Genomic DNA, 17,871 nt, shown 5'->3' on the forward strand with positions numbered 1-17,871 from the left:
AGTAAAAAAAAAAATACCTCCTTGTAAGCAGCAAGAATGCAAACCAAAGTAATTATAAATAAATAACATAGTATAGCGATATATATTACAGGATATATGTGCCTGGACTTGTTTTACTTTTGAAAAATGTTTCTGACATTTTTCAAATATGTGTGTTGGGGGAAATCATTCATTCATGTCTTTTCTTTTTTAGGCCTATCAGAGAGGAGCTGTTCCTAAAAGCCGAATTCTTCCAGCTGGAGGCAAGGTTTTAACCTCAGAAGAGGAATATAACCTCTTGTCTGATAAGCATTTCCCAGACCCCATTGGTGAGTTGCTCTGTGTTTCCCTGAACTTACTTCGTGTACTTAGACCAGTGGTCCTCAGTGAGGAAGAATAGTCCCCTTCCATGGATATTTGGCAGTGTTTGGAGACTTAGAATGTGAGTGATGTAGAATTTAGACCAACAATGCTGTTAAAAACAATCCACAATGCATAGGGCAATCCCAAAGAGAAAGATGAGTGGCCTTTGGTACCAGTAATGTCAAGATGGAGAAACCCTGTTCTGAATCCAGAAACTCCATGTTCAGCTAGAAAATGGAATTTGGTTACTCTAAGTTGACATTATATCATTTCTATTACTTTGCCCCCATAGAGTCACACGGGCAGTTTCTGTGTTTCTGGCATTGGAAAGTGTGTTATTGGTCAAGAATTTTAGAGCTTTAGGGATACACTGTACAATTTGATAACAACACTCAATATAGCAGAAACACACAAGTCAGGCATTCTGTGTGACATGTACAATTTCATTTTTTGGTAAGCAAGTCTTGACCTGTGAGGGATTATTAACTCATTTTACAGTGATGCACAATAAAATATTCTAAATTGATAAAAAAAAAACTATGCACATTTTAAATACTCATAGCTACAGAGTAAAAGAAAGCACTGTCTTTATTGTCCTGTCTATAAATAATTGGCCTGAGAACTTGGGGCATGGCTTTGGATGTGGCGCTTACTGTGCCTTAGCCAATGTTTTCAGGGTAGCAGGCCCTGGCTTCTGATTCTTCCTCTTTAAAATGGAGCCTTGAACTTGAAAAAACTGGAAGACTCATTCCAGCTTTAAAATTCTTTGATTCTCATTCATTCCATTTATTTTTATGTAGAGAAAATGATGGATACTATATAGGCTAAATAGGGCATTTCATAGAAATTCATGAACTGTGCATAAGATAAAGCTCCATCTGCCTTTGTGTAAATCACACCACACATTCATTATTTGCTTTCTCGAAGAGAGCCCTGGGTCTTATTAATGGACATCATCATTTCATTAGAATTTATGGAGAACTATATAATCATTCCATCAGTTGTTATTCTGGTATAGATTGCTTAGTGTGGTGTTTTTAATAATACAATTATAGATAGTACGTGGACCATAAAACTAGATTATCAAATTATTACTAAATAATTCAAACAGAAGCAATGCTTTATGTGCTCACTACCTAGAAAAATACATGAAATTTTCTTTCAACATCTACCCATCTGCCATGTTGGCTATGTACCTACAGCTAAAAATGAGAATACCAGCATGCTGATTCTTGAGAATCTCTCCAGAACTTTCCAATGCAATCTGCCAGAACAATACACTCATGGATTTATTGATGAAATCATATCAGAAGGAATGAAAAGGAGAAAGCTCGTGTGATTCATATCTAGATAGCCCAGGGCCTCTTACATAGCATTTCAATGACTATTTTCATTGTATGTGGTGGCCTGCTGAATTTTAAAAATAGAATATTCCACAGTAGATCATTTGTGATACTCTTGTAATTCAACTCAGAAAAAAAATGTAGATGGATGGAATCTAGAAAACTGTTATGGAAATTTAGTGGGAGGTAACTAGAGGTTAATCGCAGTGGATTTTATAGGGATTCCTGAAGCTTTTGAATAGAAAGTCAGTCAGTGTTACTTTCTGTTGTTTGTGTGAAATTGTGGCATCTTGGAAAGGGCATGAATACTTGCTTCATAAGCCATGTTAATCAGATCTATCCATGATGTTACTTCTACCTGAAAGAACAAATTTAAACAGGGACAACCCACACTGGAGATATGGATACATGTATGTTCTCTGTGGAATGTTCTGCCAGGGTGATTTGTCAAAAGTGTCCCCATGCTTTATTACAGTGATTCAATCATTTGGCATTTTATTAGTTTCCTCACACAATGAAATTCAAGTTAAGTATGTAAGGTTTTGTTATCTTCCTCTAAGTATTTGAATGATACTCCAGGGTTAGTGTGGCAGGTCCACACTAACTTGGGCTCCCCTGACTTTCTCCTCTTTTAAGTTTGGGTATTTATTAGCACTTGTTATTGTAACAGCAACATGAATAGTTGAGCGAGAGCTCCTTCCATGTAGCATGAAGGAGAAAGAGGAGGAAGAGGAGGTGGTGGTTGCTTTCTTAAAGGATGCTGGCAGAAGGTTTGTATGGAGTTCAGGTTATTTCCCGTTGGACAGAACTTAGGAGCAGTGGGTTACCATACTACAAGAGCAGCTGGAAATGTATGTGAAGGTCACATTTTCCAATGCTTCTTGCTCAGTTAAAAGGCAAAGCTTACCACTGCAAGGAACGGAGAGTCTCTTCTGTATGTAACCATTCATTTGATTGTGTGTACTTGTATTGATTCCTTCTTATGTTCTGGGTATTGTGCTGGGTACTGGAGGGCTTAGCTTGTGTTCCCAGGCCATTCTGTGTTTTCAGATTTCAGGACAGTGGAACAAGGTTCTTGAACTTGTCTTAACCAAATCTATTCTTATGGATTATTAATTTTCCGGTAGCTGACTTAGTTCTGGAAGCTTCCCTTGTGGTTCTGATCCATTTCTTGGTATGCCCAGCATGCTCCAGCCTCTTAGAGGCCCCACTGTTAATCACAGAGCATTTGTAGCTTCTGTGTACTTCCCATGGCTGTGGAAAGAAGTTGGAGCTTTTAACCAAGTGTGATGTCATGTGATAGGGATGCAAGGATTAGGATGGGTAGGGTTTCTTAAGAGAGGCATGGTTTCACATGAGTTTCTCAGAATTGATATTGAAGAAATAGTTGAGTCCTCCTACTCCATGTGTATGTGTTGTTTGTGTGTTTGCTCATGTGTTGATAGAATTGAACCCAGATATCGGGCAGCTACTTAACTGTTGAAATAGACCCGTAGCCCCCTAGGGTTGTGTTTTCAGGGCTTCTAAAATTTTTGAGAACAACAGAGCATATCTGTTCATTCAACATGATGAAGCTGAGTGTCTCCTAGGATCTACAACTCTGCTATGAACTGAGGATACAAGGATGTGTCAGAAGTGGACTCCATCCTCTAGAGGCCACTGTTCAGAGAAGGGTGCTCCCAAGAATCAAACAGCAAGGCTCATCTACCCTTCCTTCCTCCCTAATGGGTGCCAGGCATGGAAACCAGCCACTTACATATTTCAGGAGAACATTAGAGATCACATAGTTCTGTCTTGGTGGCAGGTGCCAGTAAAGGCTTCCCAGAAGAGGTGACTTTTGAACCACCTTGTGAAGGGGGAAATGATTTTTCTCTAAAAGGGCATGATGGAAAAGAAGGAAGGCGATAAGGATTCTGGGAACAACTTTTAAGCTGTGAAATGGATGGACGACACCCTTCTGAGGAGTAAAAACCAAAAGTAGAGGGAACCAAACACACAACTGGACAAGTGTCAACCCTTGACAGGAAGATAGGTGGCAAAGGAAGCCATAGGTGCAAAACACGACACTTTTTGGAAATAAAACAGACATGAGAACCAGGAGAGATGCACACTCAACCAGGGAGGGAAAGTTGTCCAAAGAATGGATTGCTAGCAGCAACACATGTTAGACACCAGAGCAAAAGGGCAGTCAGTAGATGAGCTGTGGGCTGGTGGCCAGGGTGGCTGGGTTCAGGAGGTGGTGCTGCAGGAGGCAGACTGAAGTGAGAATAGGAATAGACCCTGTAGTCGGCAAGTGTTGTTTTGCCAAGGGGAGGGAGAAACTGGGGGAACCGGAGACTGCAAAGAGCAAGTGAGCCCTAGAGGTGCATGAGAAGGGAGCTCTGTGTGGGGTCTTTGGAGATGCTTTCAAAGTAGGGAGCTGAGGAAGATGTGTAGGCTGTCTGTGTCTCTCTGCGGAGGAGTAGACGACACCTGTGGGAAGGACAAACTGGGTGGGCTGTGGGATGGAGAGGCAATGAACCCTCACTTCCCTACAACCTTGCTATTCTGTGGCTGCCCCAGATACTTTTACAGACTGAAACAAGTATTTACAGACTGAAGTACGTGCTCATGCTTTAAAACTACCTGTGCTTCCATTATTTCTCTAGCTTCCAGTGAGAAGAACTCTCAGCCCTTTGTGGTCCTGCCCAAGTCATTCCCCGTGTACCTGTGGCAGCCTTACCTCAGGCACGCCTACTTCTGTTTCCACGAGGCCACGGAGCAACAGAAGTTCAGCGCTCTTCTCAATGACTGCATCAGACACCTCAATCACGGTAGGCGCTGCCGCTTGCTTCCCTCTCGGCCACATTTTCTGAATTGCCTCGGTCAGTCATGTACTCCCATAAGTTTTGGAGACTCAGAGGCTTTGCCTTCAGGAAGGAAAGCACGGGGCGGGGGGCATGGCCAGTGAACCTTGAAAACAAGGAGCCGGAAGGCTTGGGGGAACAGAGCATTAAGTGTGATGGCAGGTGCAGGCCTGTTCTAGGCTGCTTTCTGGTGTCCTGGCAATTAATTCCATTAATTGTATAATTCTTCCTACTCCATTTCCCTGGCCCTTTTATGGTATTTGTTCATTTTTTGGGTTGTTTGATTTTGAATACAGAAGTCTTGCTATGTAACACTAGATGCTCTTGTACTCACTATGCAGCCCAGTCCTGAACTCACAGTAAACCTCCTGCTTCAGTCTCTCGAGCACTGGGATTATGAGTGTGTACCACCATGCCCAACCTTCCTGATACTTTTAATTATACACCAGCAAGAATGTGCCATTTGACCCTGGCAAAGCTCTAATCTATGCCATTTTTCATTTATTTCTGAGTAATGGTTACTCAGTTAAGATCAGTGGTGTGGTTCATTGTAGTCTAATACTTGTTTTTCAATTAGCGGTCATGTTGGTTAGCTTCCTACACTGTGGCAGATCAAGTCATGGTGTCTTTCATAACGGTTGCTGTCTGTGGTTGGTTGACCCTGTTGCTCTGGGCCTGTGATGAGTCTGTACATCTCAGGGAGAGGGAAGCAGGAGGGAGGAGGGGGCTAGGGTCCCATGATCTGCTTCCAGGGAAGGCCCTCAATCATCTTCAAGACCTCCTGCCATTGCTGAGTCCCTTGATGACTCTGCCACAAGTGCAAAGCTGGGGACCAAGTCTTTAAGAGGACTCACCCAAACCACAGAGTCAGCTCTTAAAATTTAAAGGCATGTGAGACTTGTGGGGAGAACTCAATTCAAGGCCAGAGAGACAGCTGCCTGGTTAATGAGTGTTTGCTATTTTCAAAAAGGACTACAGGTCAGTTCCTAGCACCCACTTTGGGGAGTTCTCAACTGCCCATAACTCCACCCTCAGGGAGATCTGATGCCCTCATATGACCACTGTGGATACCTGCACCCATGTGCAATACTCCCACACAGACACACACAGGTGATTTAAAAGAAAACACATCCTAAAACTTAACTAAAACATAGGAGCTTTGGCTCTACCCTTAACACAGTCTGATTCAATTCAGTTGGTGGGAAGCAGGTTTTGTATTTCTAACATTCTTCCAAGTGACGTCACTGGCCACACTAGAATGGCACAGCTTTAGATAGCATTATTTTGCTTTTAGGCATTGATTTACTTACTAATCGATTTGTAAATAAAAATTTTAAAGGATTTTTTTCATTCCGATGTGTCATCTTTGACATTTTTATATGAATGAGGGTTTGTTTGGGCTTACAGATAGCTGAACTATGTGTTCTTTGGCAGTTAGAAAGGCGGGCAGTCAAATGTCACAGAGGGGCTTAGTCAGTGCCAATCCTGTACAAGTGTAGAGTAATGAAGCATTTGCTGTCTTGGGAGTCTGAATGCAAACAGGACAGAGGAAGAAGCCCACCCACAAATTCTAATTTGATAGCTAACAAAGTTAATGTGTTAAAAAGTAACTAGAAGTCACTGCCAAATCAACAAGTATGAACAGATGATCCCATGCCTGAAATTAACTTAACTTTAAGGATCTTCCAGATCATGAAAATACAAAAGTGGTACCCATCTGGGCTGGTTGTGTGCAGCGTGATGCTCTCCTCTGATGCTGGGTCACCAGAGCATTTTGGATATTGTGTTTTGTGGTTTCACAATGCATTAGTTGACAAAAACACCCACCTGTCACTGTACAGGCAGAATTTAACACTTTGCTGTAAAATGGGCTTGGCAGCTGATGGCTTTACTCAGCAGTAGGGTTTGGTAAGTACTTGAGCTTGTCTAAGGCAGGCTAGCTAGGCTGGGATACAGGTTATGTGTATCAGCTGCACTTTCAACTTACAATGGGCATGCCTTGATGCTACCCCACTGTAAGTCAAGGAGCACCTGTATGGGTTCAGTGCTGTGGAGGTGCTGAGTAAGCACTTTGTCAATTCCTGAGCAACACCTCCTGCCTTGTGCAGAATTTTCAGTTTGTTTTGTGGGGGAAGTCTCTGGACAGATATGGTTTGAGCTGAGTCACAGTAAAAAGTATACACACACACACACACACACACACACACACACACACACTACAGTCAATTTTATAATACACTTAGTTTCATGTTTGGAGGTTCCCCTGACACCATCCTTTCCACAGAGTGACATCCACTGGTGTTATGATAAAGCTGGAAGGGGGACCTTGGGTAGGGGACCATGGTGGAATCCATGGTGGGTTAGGGTGACTGAGGCAGAGGGATAAACACGCCAGGCAGGCAGAACTTAAGTGAAAAGTTTTATTAGAAAGGGAGGGAGGGGGAAGGGAAGAGAAAAGAGGTAAGAGATACAGACATAGACACAGAGAGAAGACTGAAGAGAACAGGGAGACAGGAAAAGTCCTGTCTGCTCCAGGGGAACAGCGGGGAAGAGAGCTGGAAAAGAGCAGAAAGAGAAGAGAGCAGAAAGAGCGTAAGTGGGCAAGGGGTCCTTTGCACCTGCATGCAGACTAGTACTCAGGGGACCCTGGGCTGACCAGAGTACTGCCTGAGTGCATTCTGCCAGGTGACAGGGGCAGGCCAGCGTAATGCCTGAATCCTTACAACTGGTGCTACATCTCAGCCAGTTCTTGGGTATCTATGTATGATGTATGGATGGATGGCATATGTGTGTCCATGTATATGCATGTGTCATGGCAAGCATGTGGAGATCAGTTGATAACTTGGGAGTTTGTTCTTTCCTGACACCATGTGGGTTCTGGGGACCAAACTCATTATCTCCTGAGCCATCTTGCCAGTTTCCAACTCTTCTTGGTTTTAATATGTGTGTCAGTAGAGGCAAACTTAAAAAAAAAAAGTAACTGTTTTTCTATAGCAACTCCAAGTAACATAATATTGACTCTTAACTGGAGCCTTTATAGATTTATTAATATCATGTCTGTGCTTTCCTGGGACTAGCTTAGTTTTCAGTATAATTAGAAGCGCTGCAGTTTGGGGTTTGGTCTAGTGAGAACACACACCTGGCACTGAACCCAAGAAATACAAAGTTGCACTAAACAGAAAATGTGTTCTGCCCAGTCAAGGGACTTGCTGCATTCCCCATTCCTTGTACATAATAGGAATTTCTCTGGGGAGATTTGGATGGTGTGTAGCCTGCATTTAGACACCATTTATGGAAGATCTCAGCCAATTTAGAACCCAGCTCTGCTCTCTAGGATGTTGTCAAGGCACGAAGACAATAAAGTCTAGTTATATTTCCCTGGTCTGTGGCATATTCTTTAAACCAAAGACCATTTGTTCCCCATTGAGTCTTTATGCAGATAACTGGACATAGGCCATCATAGCATTGCAGAGAGCAGTCCTTGGTTGTTGCAGGCCAATGAGATCATGGGGGTTTCCCCATCTTGCCCCACCCCTGATTATCCTCCTTGTGTTCGATGGTACAATGTACCACTGTTTTTTACTGAATCACTTTTTCTGTCCCATGTCTTTACCTATTATTCATTGTATGGTCTTGAATAAGCCATTAAGAGGCTTTCTCAAGCTGCCAGTTCACTATATTTGCCAGAGTTGTTTAGAAAGGGCTCTAACTAAGGCCAGAGGCTCTAAAGTGGCTGCTGCCACTGCTGTCTTCTTCCACTAGCAAGCAGAAGGAAGCAGTCTGCTGTTGTCATCACTCTGTTGACTCTAAGGCCACCATGCATCTTGCTGAGAATTGGGTCCTAGATGCTGGAGTACTTGAAACCAACCTGTCAATCCCACATGGGAGATGCTTCTCCTCCTCTTCTTCTTCCTCTTCCTCCTCCTCCTTTTCTTTTTTTTTTTAAGATAGGGTTTCTTTTTGTAGTCCTGACTGTCCTGAAACTTGCTCTGTAGACCAGGCTGGCCTCAAACTTAGAAATCCACCTGCCTCTGCATCCCTGGTGCTAGAATTAAAGGCATGCACTACTACTTCCCAGCCCACATGGGCTTCTTAAGATATATCCCCTAGTGTTCAGGTCAAACATAGTCCAGCCACTTTGTCCCAAAAATGTTGGTTCATAATTATTCTAGATATTCATATCCATTCTGAATACAGAAGCACTGCTTTTGTACTCAACCTTATACTTCCTCTTTAATTTTGACAAAGGTCCTATCTATACCCTCTTTTTATATAGTATGGCTGTCTGAAGCTAGATGTGGATAAGTGGAGAGCTCTATGGTCCTTCATCCTTCATCTTTCATCCTTCAGAGACAGACAGACAGAGAGAGAGAGAGAGAGAGAGAGAGAGAGAGAGAGAGAGAGAGAGAGAGAGAGAGAGAGAGAGAAGCTGCTGGGATCTTGTCACTAAGGAGCTCCAGCTGTACTGGGTAGGCAGTAGCACATGCCTGGTATGGTTTTGTACTCCCTTTTTTGTATTAGATATAAGAAGATCTCACAGGATCAATCTTTATAAGACATCACATTTCAACTCAATTTTATTGTATGGCATCTGTGTACAGCAGCTGCCACTACCTGTCCATTTAGAGGTCACACGGCAGTTCCCAGACCTTGATCATGTCTGAGGCCACAAAATGGGATTTATACTTCCAGGATGTTCTGAGGAGGATTTATACTTCCAGGATGTTCGTCTCCAAAGCTCAGTCCTGTGCATCACAAACACAAAGCCGCATACAGGCTATGGTCATTATCAGTGTGCACCTGCTTCTCTGGCTCAGGCGATGCAGGGTACGGGGAATGTGTTCCTGGAGGAGGAATAGGATAATTGAGAGCTGGGAAGCAACACAGATTATGGGCTATTAGAAGAGCTAAAGGAATTCTCTGAGCTGGAGGGCATAGATCATAAAGAAGAGAAAAGGGAATATGAGGAAATGGACTAGATCCAGGCTAGAAATGGGGTTTTGTATTACATATTAAGAATTTGGACTTTTTCTAAGAATTATAAAATGAGTGGACCCTCATTTTACTTTCAAGAGGTCATAATAGCTACAGCATAGGCAGCATGGAGAGAGGAGTAGCATTTTGTAATACCAGAAGGCCACTTAGGGCATTTGGGCTGGTAACAACAGATGGCCATAGCCTGCCCAGACAAAGGGCACAAATTAGTGGGAGATTCATCAATAGAAAGCCATAGTTGTTGCCCTAACGGATTTGGGAAAAAGAAAACATGGAATAGATATTAAGATATTACGGCATGAGTGGTGAGTCTGCAATGGAAGTAAATACTGGCACCTTCGTTCAACAGTGCTGTGCTAGCCTGAAGGATGCTGCATCAAATTAGACTGAAGGACAGTCAGTACTTCGGTACTTCATCGCAACAAATGCCTGTGTTTATTTACATCGTTGGGAACACTCAGTAAGCAGGGATAGTAGAATATTAGGAAAACAGGAGGTCAATAGGTGGAGAACACCTAGAAGAACCCAGAGGATTTAGGCTAAAAGATCACAGTGATGTAACTAAGGACACCCTGAAAGTGATTCAATCACACTTATAACCTCCAAGGGCTCTGGCGGTGGGGTGAGCCAGCTGGATGTGATGGTATAAAGTGACTGCATTTTAGAATTGGTTCCTTTGACAGTGCTGTGTGCCTCGAGCACTTATCCAGAACTCCCATGTGAAAGCAAACACTTTCATTAGATTTGATTTTGACACCTCACGTTTTTAGGTGTTCAATACATGTTGCTGAGTAAATTGGATTTCAGCACAGAAAGGGACTTTACAATTCAAATGAGATGCAGCCAGTCCTTTTAATGTGTTTATTTTGACATAGTGTTTTATGTTCTTTAGCACTCTGCAGCAGATCTCAGGTTTATTTTCACCAACTTAATATCTACACACAGTCTAGTCACACCTACAAAGCAAGTTTATCACTTGAGGGACTATCTGGTGTGGGCACCAATCAATTCTAACTGAAGATACTGAGTGAATTTTATTATGTAATATATGAGGACACACTTTTCAATTTGTGGCACACATGTTTATGGACAAACAGATCTATGAGTTGGAAAATTCTAACTTATGTCTAATTGTTTTTGGCCAATGTGCTACAAATAAGCAATATTCAGAGATGAACAAAATAAAAAAAACATGATTTTTATAAACAAGCTTTTTGAATGCTTTTATTTGTAGAGATTATAGAAATTCTTTCCTTTTTTGTAATGCACAGAAAACTCTAAGCAAGAAACCTTATCCCTAAAAATAAAGTTGTGAAATGATGCAGGAAAACACCCATTGTCTATCTCTGGCTTCCACATGCATGTATGCACATGAGCACATGCAACCACACAGTTGTTAACCCCCAAAATACACTAGGCACATGCCCTTAATGAGCTGGGAGCAAAGTGTTTGTTAATTGCTGTTTCCCTAAGAATGCTGTTTCTTGTTTTAGAAGGGATGCTCTGAAGAAGATCCCTTAAACTTATTCTCTTTGCACAAGTCCACTTGTGCTTATTGTGTGCCATGGCTAATACTCTAAATTAACAAATATTGCCCTTTGTCCCTCTGTGAGTATGAGGTGTTCTCTGAAGTCATTGCTTGTCCTTTTCTGGACCTTGCTGGCTATTTATAAAACCCCAGATTTGGGAAGGAATTGTAGTCACCCATTCTATGCCTTAGCGTTTACTTACGATAAAGCTTAAGTAGGACATTCCTTGTCAGTGGAAGATGACCCGATGCTCTTGACATCTATTTCAGGTAGACATAGTATTCTGATTCCCAGCATTCCTTTACAAAAAGCAAACCATCTTCTGGATACTTTGAACACAACTTTTAAATCAAACAGCTCACATGATCTATTGCCGTGATCCACAGTGAGGTAGATCTGAGGCTGTCATCTAAGTCCTTGGAGACTTGGGATGTGTGGGTTTCTTGGTTGGTGGTGCTATCTAAGCTGCCCGTATTACTCTGTCCACTGAGTAAATATGACCAGATCATTTAGCTTACATAGACTTGGAATATAAAGTATTTGATAGTGTAGGTTGTATGCTAGTCAAATTTTCTGTAGTTAAAATGCAAATGTGTATTGTTTTATACAATTTAAATTAAAACTTCCTTCTGCATTTGAGAACATGGGCTGGAAGTCTGTAGACGTCATTTACCTAAAGTATGCCTTTATAATACTTATGCTTTAGCTTCTGTTTAATTTACTTAGTGTTCTCAAAGCATTGTAAGAACTGGAAGTGGAATAAGGCTCTTCCTCCCCAGGAGGCTAGAATAACCAAGCTTGTGCCTTTCAGGCATTTGGGTTCATTACCTCAGCACAGTCTTAGGTTTCTTGGTGCCTAAAGCCTTGTTGCTAAGGAACTACATTTGAATACTTCTCATCAAACAATGATATTTCAGTGACACCAACACCCCCTCCCTTTCCCATTTCTGCTGAGCTAAATAGTTATTTTGGTACAGAGGTCTAAAAATGATGCAGTTGTAATAGTTAAGGGTTACCGATTAGATCAATAATGAAAACAAATTAAGCAAACAAATAATTGAAGAGTTAATTCATGCAATAACTTAAAATCAGTATTATCAAGGGTGGGTGTATTCCAAAATCACTGGACTTTTTAAAAATATACTATTGCCTATGGGGTAATTTGAATAGCTTTCAAGTTGTTTCTTGTAGTTATGATATGTTCAGATTGAAATACATGGGAGAGATTATGTGTTATCTGTTTTATCATGTGACGAGGTAGTCAGAATTATGAAAGGATTCTATTTAGCATATGTTTCTTTGACAAATCAGCACTTAGAATTTGGAAGGAAGTCTGATGGGCTGTAGAATGGTGAGCTGTGTGTCCCCCATCCCATGCTGTGGATAGATTTGGAAGGTTAGAGAAAGAAGGGCTCTGATCAGGGGCTGTGGTTCATTCATTCTAGCAGTTTGGGGGGTTTTAAAGTTAAATATTGAGTAGATACAGAAGAATGCTAACGATGTGTTTATCATGTGTGGTGAGCAGTGCTGCTCCCCCTGGAGCCTCTCACTGTCCTCCGCCCATCCTTCCTTTGAAGGTGTGCTGCCTGGGCGCCGGTGTGTTGCTCTTCTTCGTAGCCTTATCACGTCATGTATGAATGATGGGTCACCCAGCATGTCTGCACACTTTGCCCACACGGACTCTGACCACATCCTCTCCCATGATCTCTCTATTAATATTCTGTTTCAGTGCCTCACTTATGTTATTGCTTGTCATTGTAAGCCACTAACTTGTAGTGCTATATCTATTCCATCGTATTAATATGCTGTGATTTATGACACTCAGTTGGTTGTTGACAGGGACCTGGGCTTTTTCCAGCATTTGTTACTCAGAGTACCACTGTGAGTACTTCATTTGTTACTTGTTTATAGGAATTTAATTTTATTTTGTTTACTAATACCTTAAGGAGTCTTCTCATCTATGTGAATGAGTGTCTTTGGTGTATATGTTTCCTGTTGATTAATGACATTCTCAGATCTGACTGTTAAGATCATTTATGCTTTGTAAGATGGCCTGGAGGGCTAGACTTGTTGCTTAGTGGTTGAGCACATGCCTAGAATGCATGAGTCCCTGGGTTGACTCCTGAGATAATTGTATTCCCTAAAGAGAATTAGGGAATGTTCCTGCCCCCCCTTATAATGGGAAGTAGGTTAGGTAAGGCTGGAGTTATTCATATGTTTAGTATTTCACAGACTTTGAAAATAAATGCATCTTAGCTTAAGACTCTTTGTCAAGTCTATATACATGTGTGCTTTGTATGGATAGTATGCACCTTCTTCTCTCCCTTCATCTTCTCCCAGGGTCCTCCTAACAAATCTTCCTCCCAACTTCTTGTCCTTATTTATTTATTTAATTATTTATTTATAATGCACTGATTACAATTAGCGATGTCCACATAGGTGTAGTGTGAGCTCATCCATGACCGCGTGTGCAATCTACCAGTGGCTATCCTCCACCCATCTCCAGAAAAGTAACTCCCTCTCAGCAAGCCATCCACTGCTAATCACTCCTCAGCCAGGGCTAGGGCCTCAGTGTAGCCCCTCCTAAAGCTCTTCCTGAGGGCAGATTTTAAATCAGTGATTTAGATTTGTAAATTGCTTTAGGACTATGGCAGGGTTCTAGTTCTTTTCACAGCCTATGAAATTCTGGGGCAGCCATTATTTTTCTGTCATCACTCTAAAGACTGTCCCCTGTGAGCACAGTGAAGTTGAAATAGTTGCTGTCATCTTAACTAATGCTCCTTTGGGAATATTCTGATTTAATTTAAAAACATTTTCTCAGCTGGTGTGGAGACTCACATCTGTAATCCCAAGACATAAAAGGGTAGAGATAGAAAGATCAAGGGTTCAAGGCCAGCCTCTGTTATGTATCAAGTCTGAGGCCAGCCTGACTTAATTGTGTAGCTGGATCTATCTGAGGGTCCCCTGACTGCAGGACTAGTATTTATATCTGATGCATGAATTAGCTTGTTGGAGCCCATTCCCTATGAGGGGACACCATGCTCAGCCTTAATGTAGTGGAGAGGGACTTGGTCCTGTCTCAATTTAATGGGCCAGGCTTTGTCGCCCCCCCATGGGAGTCCTTATCCTGTGGGAGGAATGGATGGGTGGGCTGAGGGGAGAGCTGAGGTGGGGGGCAGATGGGGGGAATGGGAGAACTGTGGTTGGAATGCAAAATGAAATTTAAAATAATAAACTTTAAAAAATGAATGAAATAAAAAATCAAGCTGTGAATTTCCTTAGGCACTTTCATTTAGCTTCAGGGACCTTTTTGGGCTCAGGCTACCGGTCGGTGTCAGTATGCCAGGCTTGCTGTGCTGTGGCTGGGTGACTTCAGTATTGGAAATGTGTTTCTAGTTTCAGAGACTGGAAGTCCTAAATCACAATGCAGGCAGGGCTTTTCCTCTGAGGACAGTTAGACTTCTCTTGTTGGCACTCAGGCACTTCCCTGAGACCTGTCTTTGTCTTCATGCGGTGTCCCCCTGTGTCTGCGTTTATGTTCATGGCTGTGTCTGAATTTCCCCCTCGTTCACCTTTGACACCTGCATTCATTTGTATCTCTGTTTCTTTGTTTGTGTGTGGTATGTGGAGGTCATAAGACAGTAGTAGTTGGTGCTCTCCTTCCATGTGTATCCTGGGGATGGAACTCAGGTATTTGACAATACTTTTACCTATTAAGTCGTCTTGCTGACCCAGAATTTCACCTTTAAAAACACCAGTCACACCAGATAAGGGGCCTAGCCTATTCTGGAATGACATCATCTTCACTAAGTATGCCTACAAGGGCTTTGTTTTCAGATAAAGCCACTTTCTGGCCTAAGGTGCTGTGCTTGAGAAAACACACTGTTGAAGCCTCAAGGCCTGACTGTGAGGGGTTGCTGCTGTTAATTGCATCATTCTCATGTGTAGATGTGGTCTCTGAAGCAGCGCTTCCATAGTTGGTTTTAAACCCAGGCAGTTTGATGCTAAAGAGAATCCTCCTATGAATTGAAGCTTCTGGAGAAAAGCCACACCTCTGCCTAAAGTTTTCCCAAGAGTGATTAAAATCTTGTGAAGAGTATCAATGTTCAGGACCAGAGAGCCATGTCCTCTTGAGCTATGTCTAGGCTCCTTTGTGGCCATTTATTGTCCACCTTTGAGTCTAAGGTTAACAGCCATGTGACTGTCAAGAGGAACCTTTTGGAAAGTATTAACAGGCTACTAGCATCCTCCATCCAAAAACTAATAAAATGGTGGGGTGGCATTTGACACCTATTGTAGAACTCCATTTGGCTTTAGCCCACCTAGCTGACATTTGGCCCCCACGACATTTAAAGATTCATTGACTTACGACTTCTTTTATTCTGTCACTATGAAAGCCTAATGAAACTGGTTCCATGTTGGAACATGCAATTTAGGGCGACCTGAATCCCAGCCACAATGGCTGATACTTGGCTCAAGAATAAACTCTGACTCCCTTTGAGGTGAGAGCCATGGTTTCTGTGGCCACTCTTTATCACCAGATACTTATTAGGTACCTACTGTGAGCCAGTATTCCACTAGCTGCTTTTTAAGAAAAAATTCCTGCTCAGGGCCTGGTGATTTGAGGTTAGTCATTCCATACTAAACTTGACATGGATAATTTCTTAGTATTGGTTTGAGAAGGAAGTGAATCACCATACATCTATTGAAATTCAGGTGGTATTTGAGATGCAGAAGTCTTCACTTTGAAACATGAAGTTACACCTTAACCCAAATGGCTGTTTCTATGGCCAACTGCATACTCTAAAATTGTACTCCAATGGTAGAATTTGCTTTGCTTGTGTAAATATATAGCTGAGAGTTGAGAACTCATAGTTCTTTGGTGTTTCTAGTTCTTTAGGTCTTAAATCAGTAGTTCACAACCTTCCTAATGCTGTGACTCTTTAATACAATTCCTCATGTTATGGTGACCCATAAAATTATTTTCATTGCAACTTCATAACTGTAATTTTGCTACTGTTATGAATCATAATGTAAATATCTGTGTTTTCCAGTAGCCTTAGTCAACCCCATTAAAGTGTCATTTGACTCCCAAAGTGGTCGAGACCCACAGATTGAGAACCACTGTTCATAGTTCTCCTTTGCTTTGTTTTCCTTTCAAAACTTTAATTCTGTTAACTAGACAGGATCTCACATTTCTCAAATTGGCCTCTAACTCATTATGATATCCAGGCTAGCCTTGGATTTCTAATCTGCCTGTCTCAGCCTGCTGAGTGCTGGGATTACTGGTTTGATCCTTCATGCTTGGCTTGTTACATAGATTTTTGGCTACTGCTGAGAGGAATCCTGACTTGGCCTGATTTTGTTTCTTAGTGATTTCTTCAGGAAACTAAAAGTCATGCTTGAAGTCACCAATGTCTAGCAGTAATTGAGACCCCCCTATTTTATGAGGCTTAGAAAAGGGAGCAAAGTTGGAGAGAAGACATACCTTAATAGCCACTTTGACACCTTACCAGGCCAAACCACTCCCTGCCAACTTCCTTTCCTGCTGGAGGTGAGGGCATGGCTCTGTAAGGACAAGCTGAGAGAAGAACTAAGATCTCTTATTTCACCCAAACTTCTCTGTCTCCTCAGCTCCCCCAAGGAATTAGATTACCACTCACACTGCTGTTCACTATGGTGGCCATCACGTTGCCCACTAGAATTGTGCACATATACAGGAGAGACAAAAGTTGGGACTAAAGAACTTTTATAAAGGGTATATTTTGTCTAGACCATTGTCTTAGATCCTGGGGGCAAAGCAGAAGCACAGGGGCACTGGCATGGACAATCTGCATTTGTGAAGCTAGAGCATTCAGTCAACAGTGGAGAATTTGTGGGGTTCTGTTCTCCTGGCACTGAAGGAGTGGAAGAAAGGAAACATGAAATAGGAATGCCATTTAAACCCATTCCGTCCCATTTCATGTCAACGCTTGGCCAACTGCGAGTGGTTCCGTCCCAGAGAACGTGCTAAGTCAGGCCACATGTCCTCCTAGGACATTTCTCATCCTACAAGGTGGACAATTGTCGATGATACCCTTCTGATTTTCTTCTCCAAGACCCCTCCCCATTCTGGGGATTGAGCCCAGGGCCCCATGCATATTAAGCAAGTGCTCTATGACTGACCCAAGCATTAAGATAGTGGATTAACATTTAAAGTTTTGAGAAGTCAGCAGCATTTCCACGGAGCTGTAGACTCCCTTGGTGATGTCAGTGAGCCATCCTTGCTGAGAGCAAAGTCATTTGCATCGGACCAGTACTTCTTGTCTGAAGAATCCTAGTGAAGTATAAGCTATGTTCCCTGAACTGTGTGCTCTAATTGCAACCCACAACATTTTGCAGCAAGGCTATTTATTGAGGGCATTCAGTGTGGCAGCAGGGCAACTTTTGCTCTCTCTCTATACACACACACACATATTTGTGTGGTGGTGGTGGTGTGTGTGTGTGTGTGGTGTGTGTGATGTGTGTGTGTCTGTGTGTGTGGTGTGTGTGGTGTGTGTGTGTGTGTGTGGTGTGTGTGTGTTTTACTGGGGTTACCAATTACCCTTCTGGCTAGCCTTGCCTAATGTCACTGCTTTCGTCTAGGTGCTGTGTCTCATAGTTGTATAGATGTCTCACATTCAGTTCCCAGCACCCGTGTCAGGCAGCTCACAACTGTTTGCATCCCCAGCTCCACAGGAGCCTTCTTCTGGCTCCACCCCCAGCATGGGGAGGGCTTGGGAAAGAAAAACAGACCATCAACAGATGCAGCCACCATATTTGGTGTTTGAGTTTAAA

At 42.3% G+C, this 17,871-nt stretch overlaps 1 protein-coding gene across 1 annotated transcript in view; it reads left to right on the forward strand.

Moving 5' to 3' along the window:
- The window catches only part of Niban1 (niban apoptosis regulator 1), a 152,118-nt gene that overhangs the window by 78,075 nt on the left and 56,172 nt on the right, over positions 1–17,871 (forward strand). Inside the window, exons 4-5 of the mRNA XM_051185955.1 lie at positions 194–308; positions 4,334–4,498. Of these exons, the coding sequence (XP_051041912.1) occupies positions 194–308; positions 4,334–4,498 (280 nt within the window). The remainder of the gene's footprint in view (positions 1–193; positions 309–4,333; positions 4,499–17,871) is intronic.

Source organism: Phodopus roborovskii, unplaced genomic scaffold (assembly GCF_943737965.1).
Source record: "Phodopus roborovskii unplaced genomic scaffold, PHOROB, whole genome shotgun sequence".
Classification (NCBI taxonomy): Eukaryota; Metazoa; Chordata; class Mammalia; order Rodentia; family Cricetidae; genus Phodopus; species Phodopus roborovskii.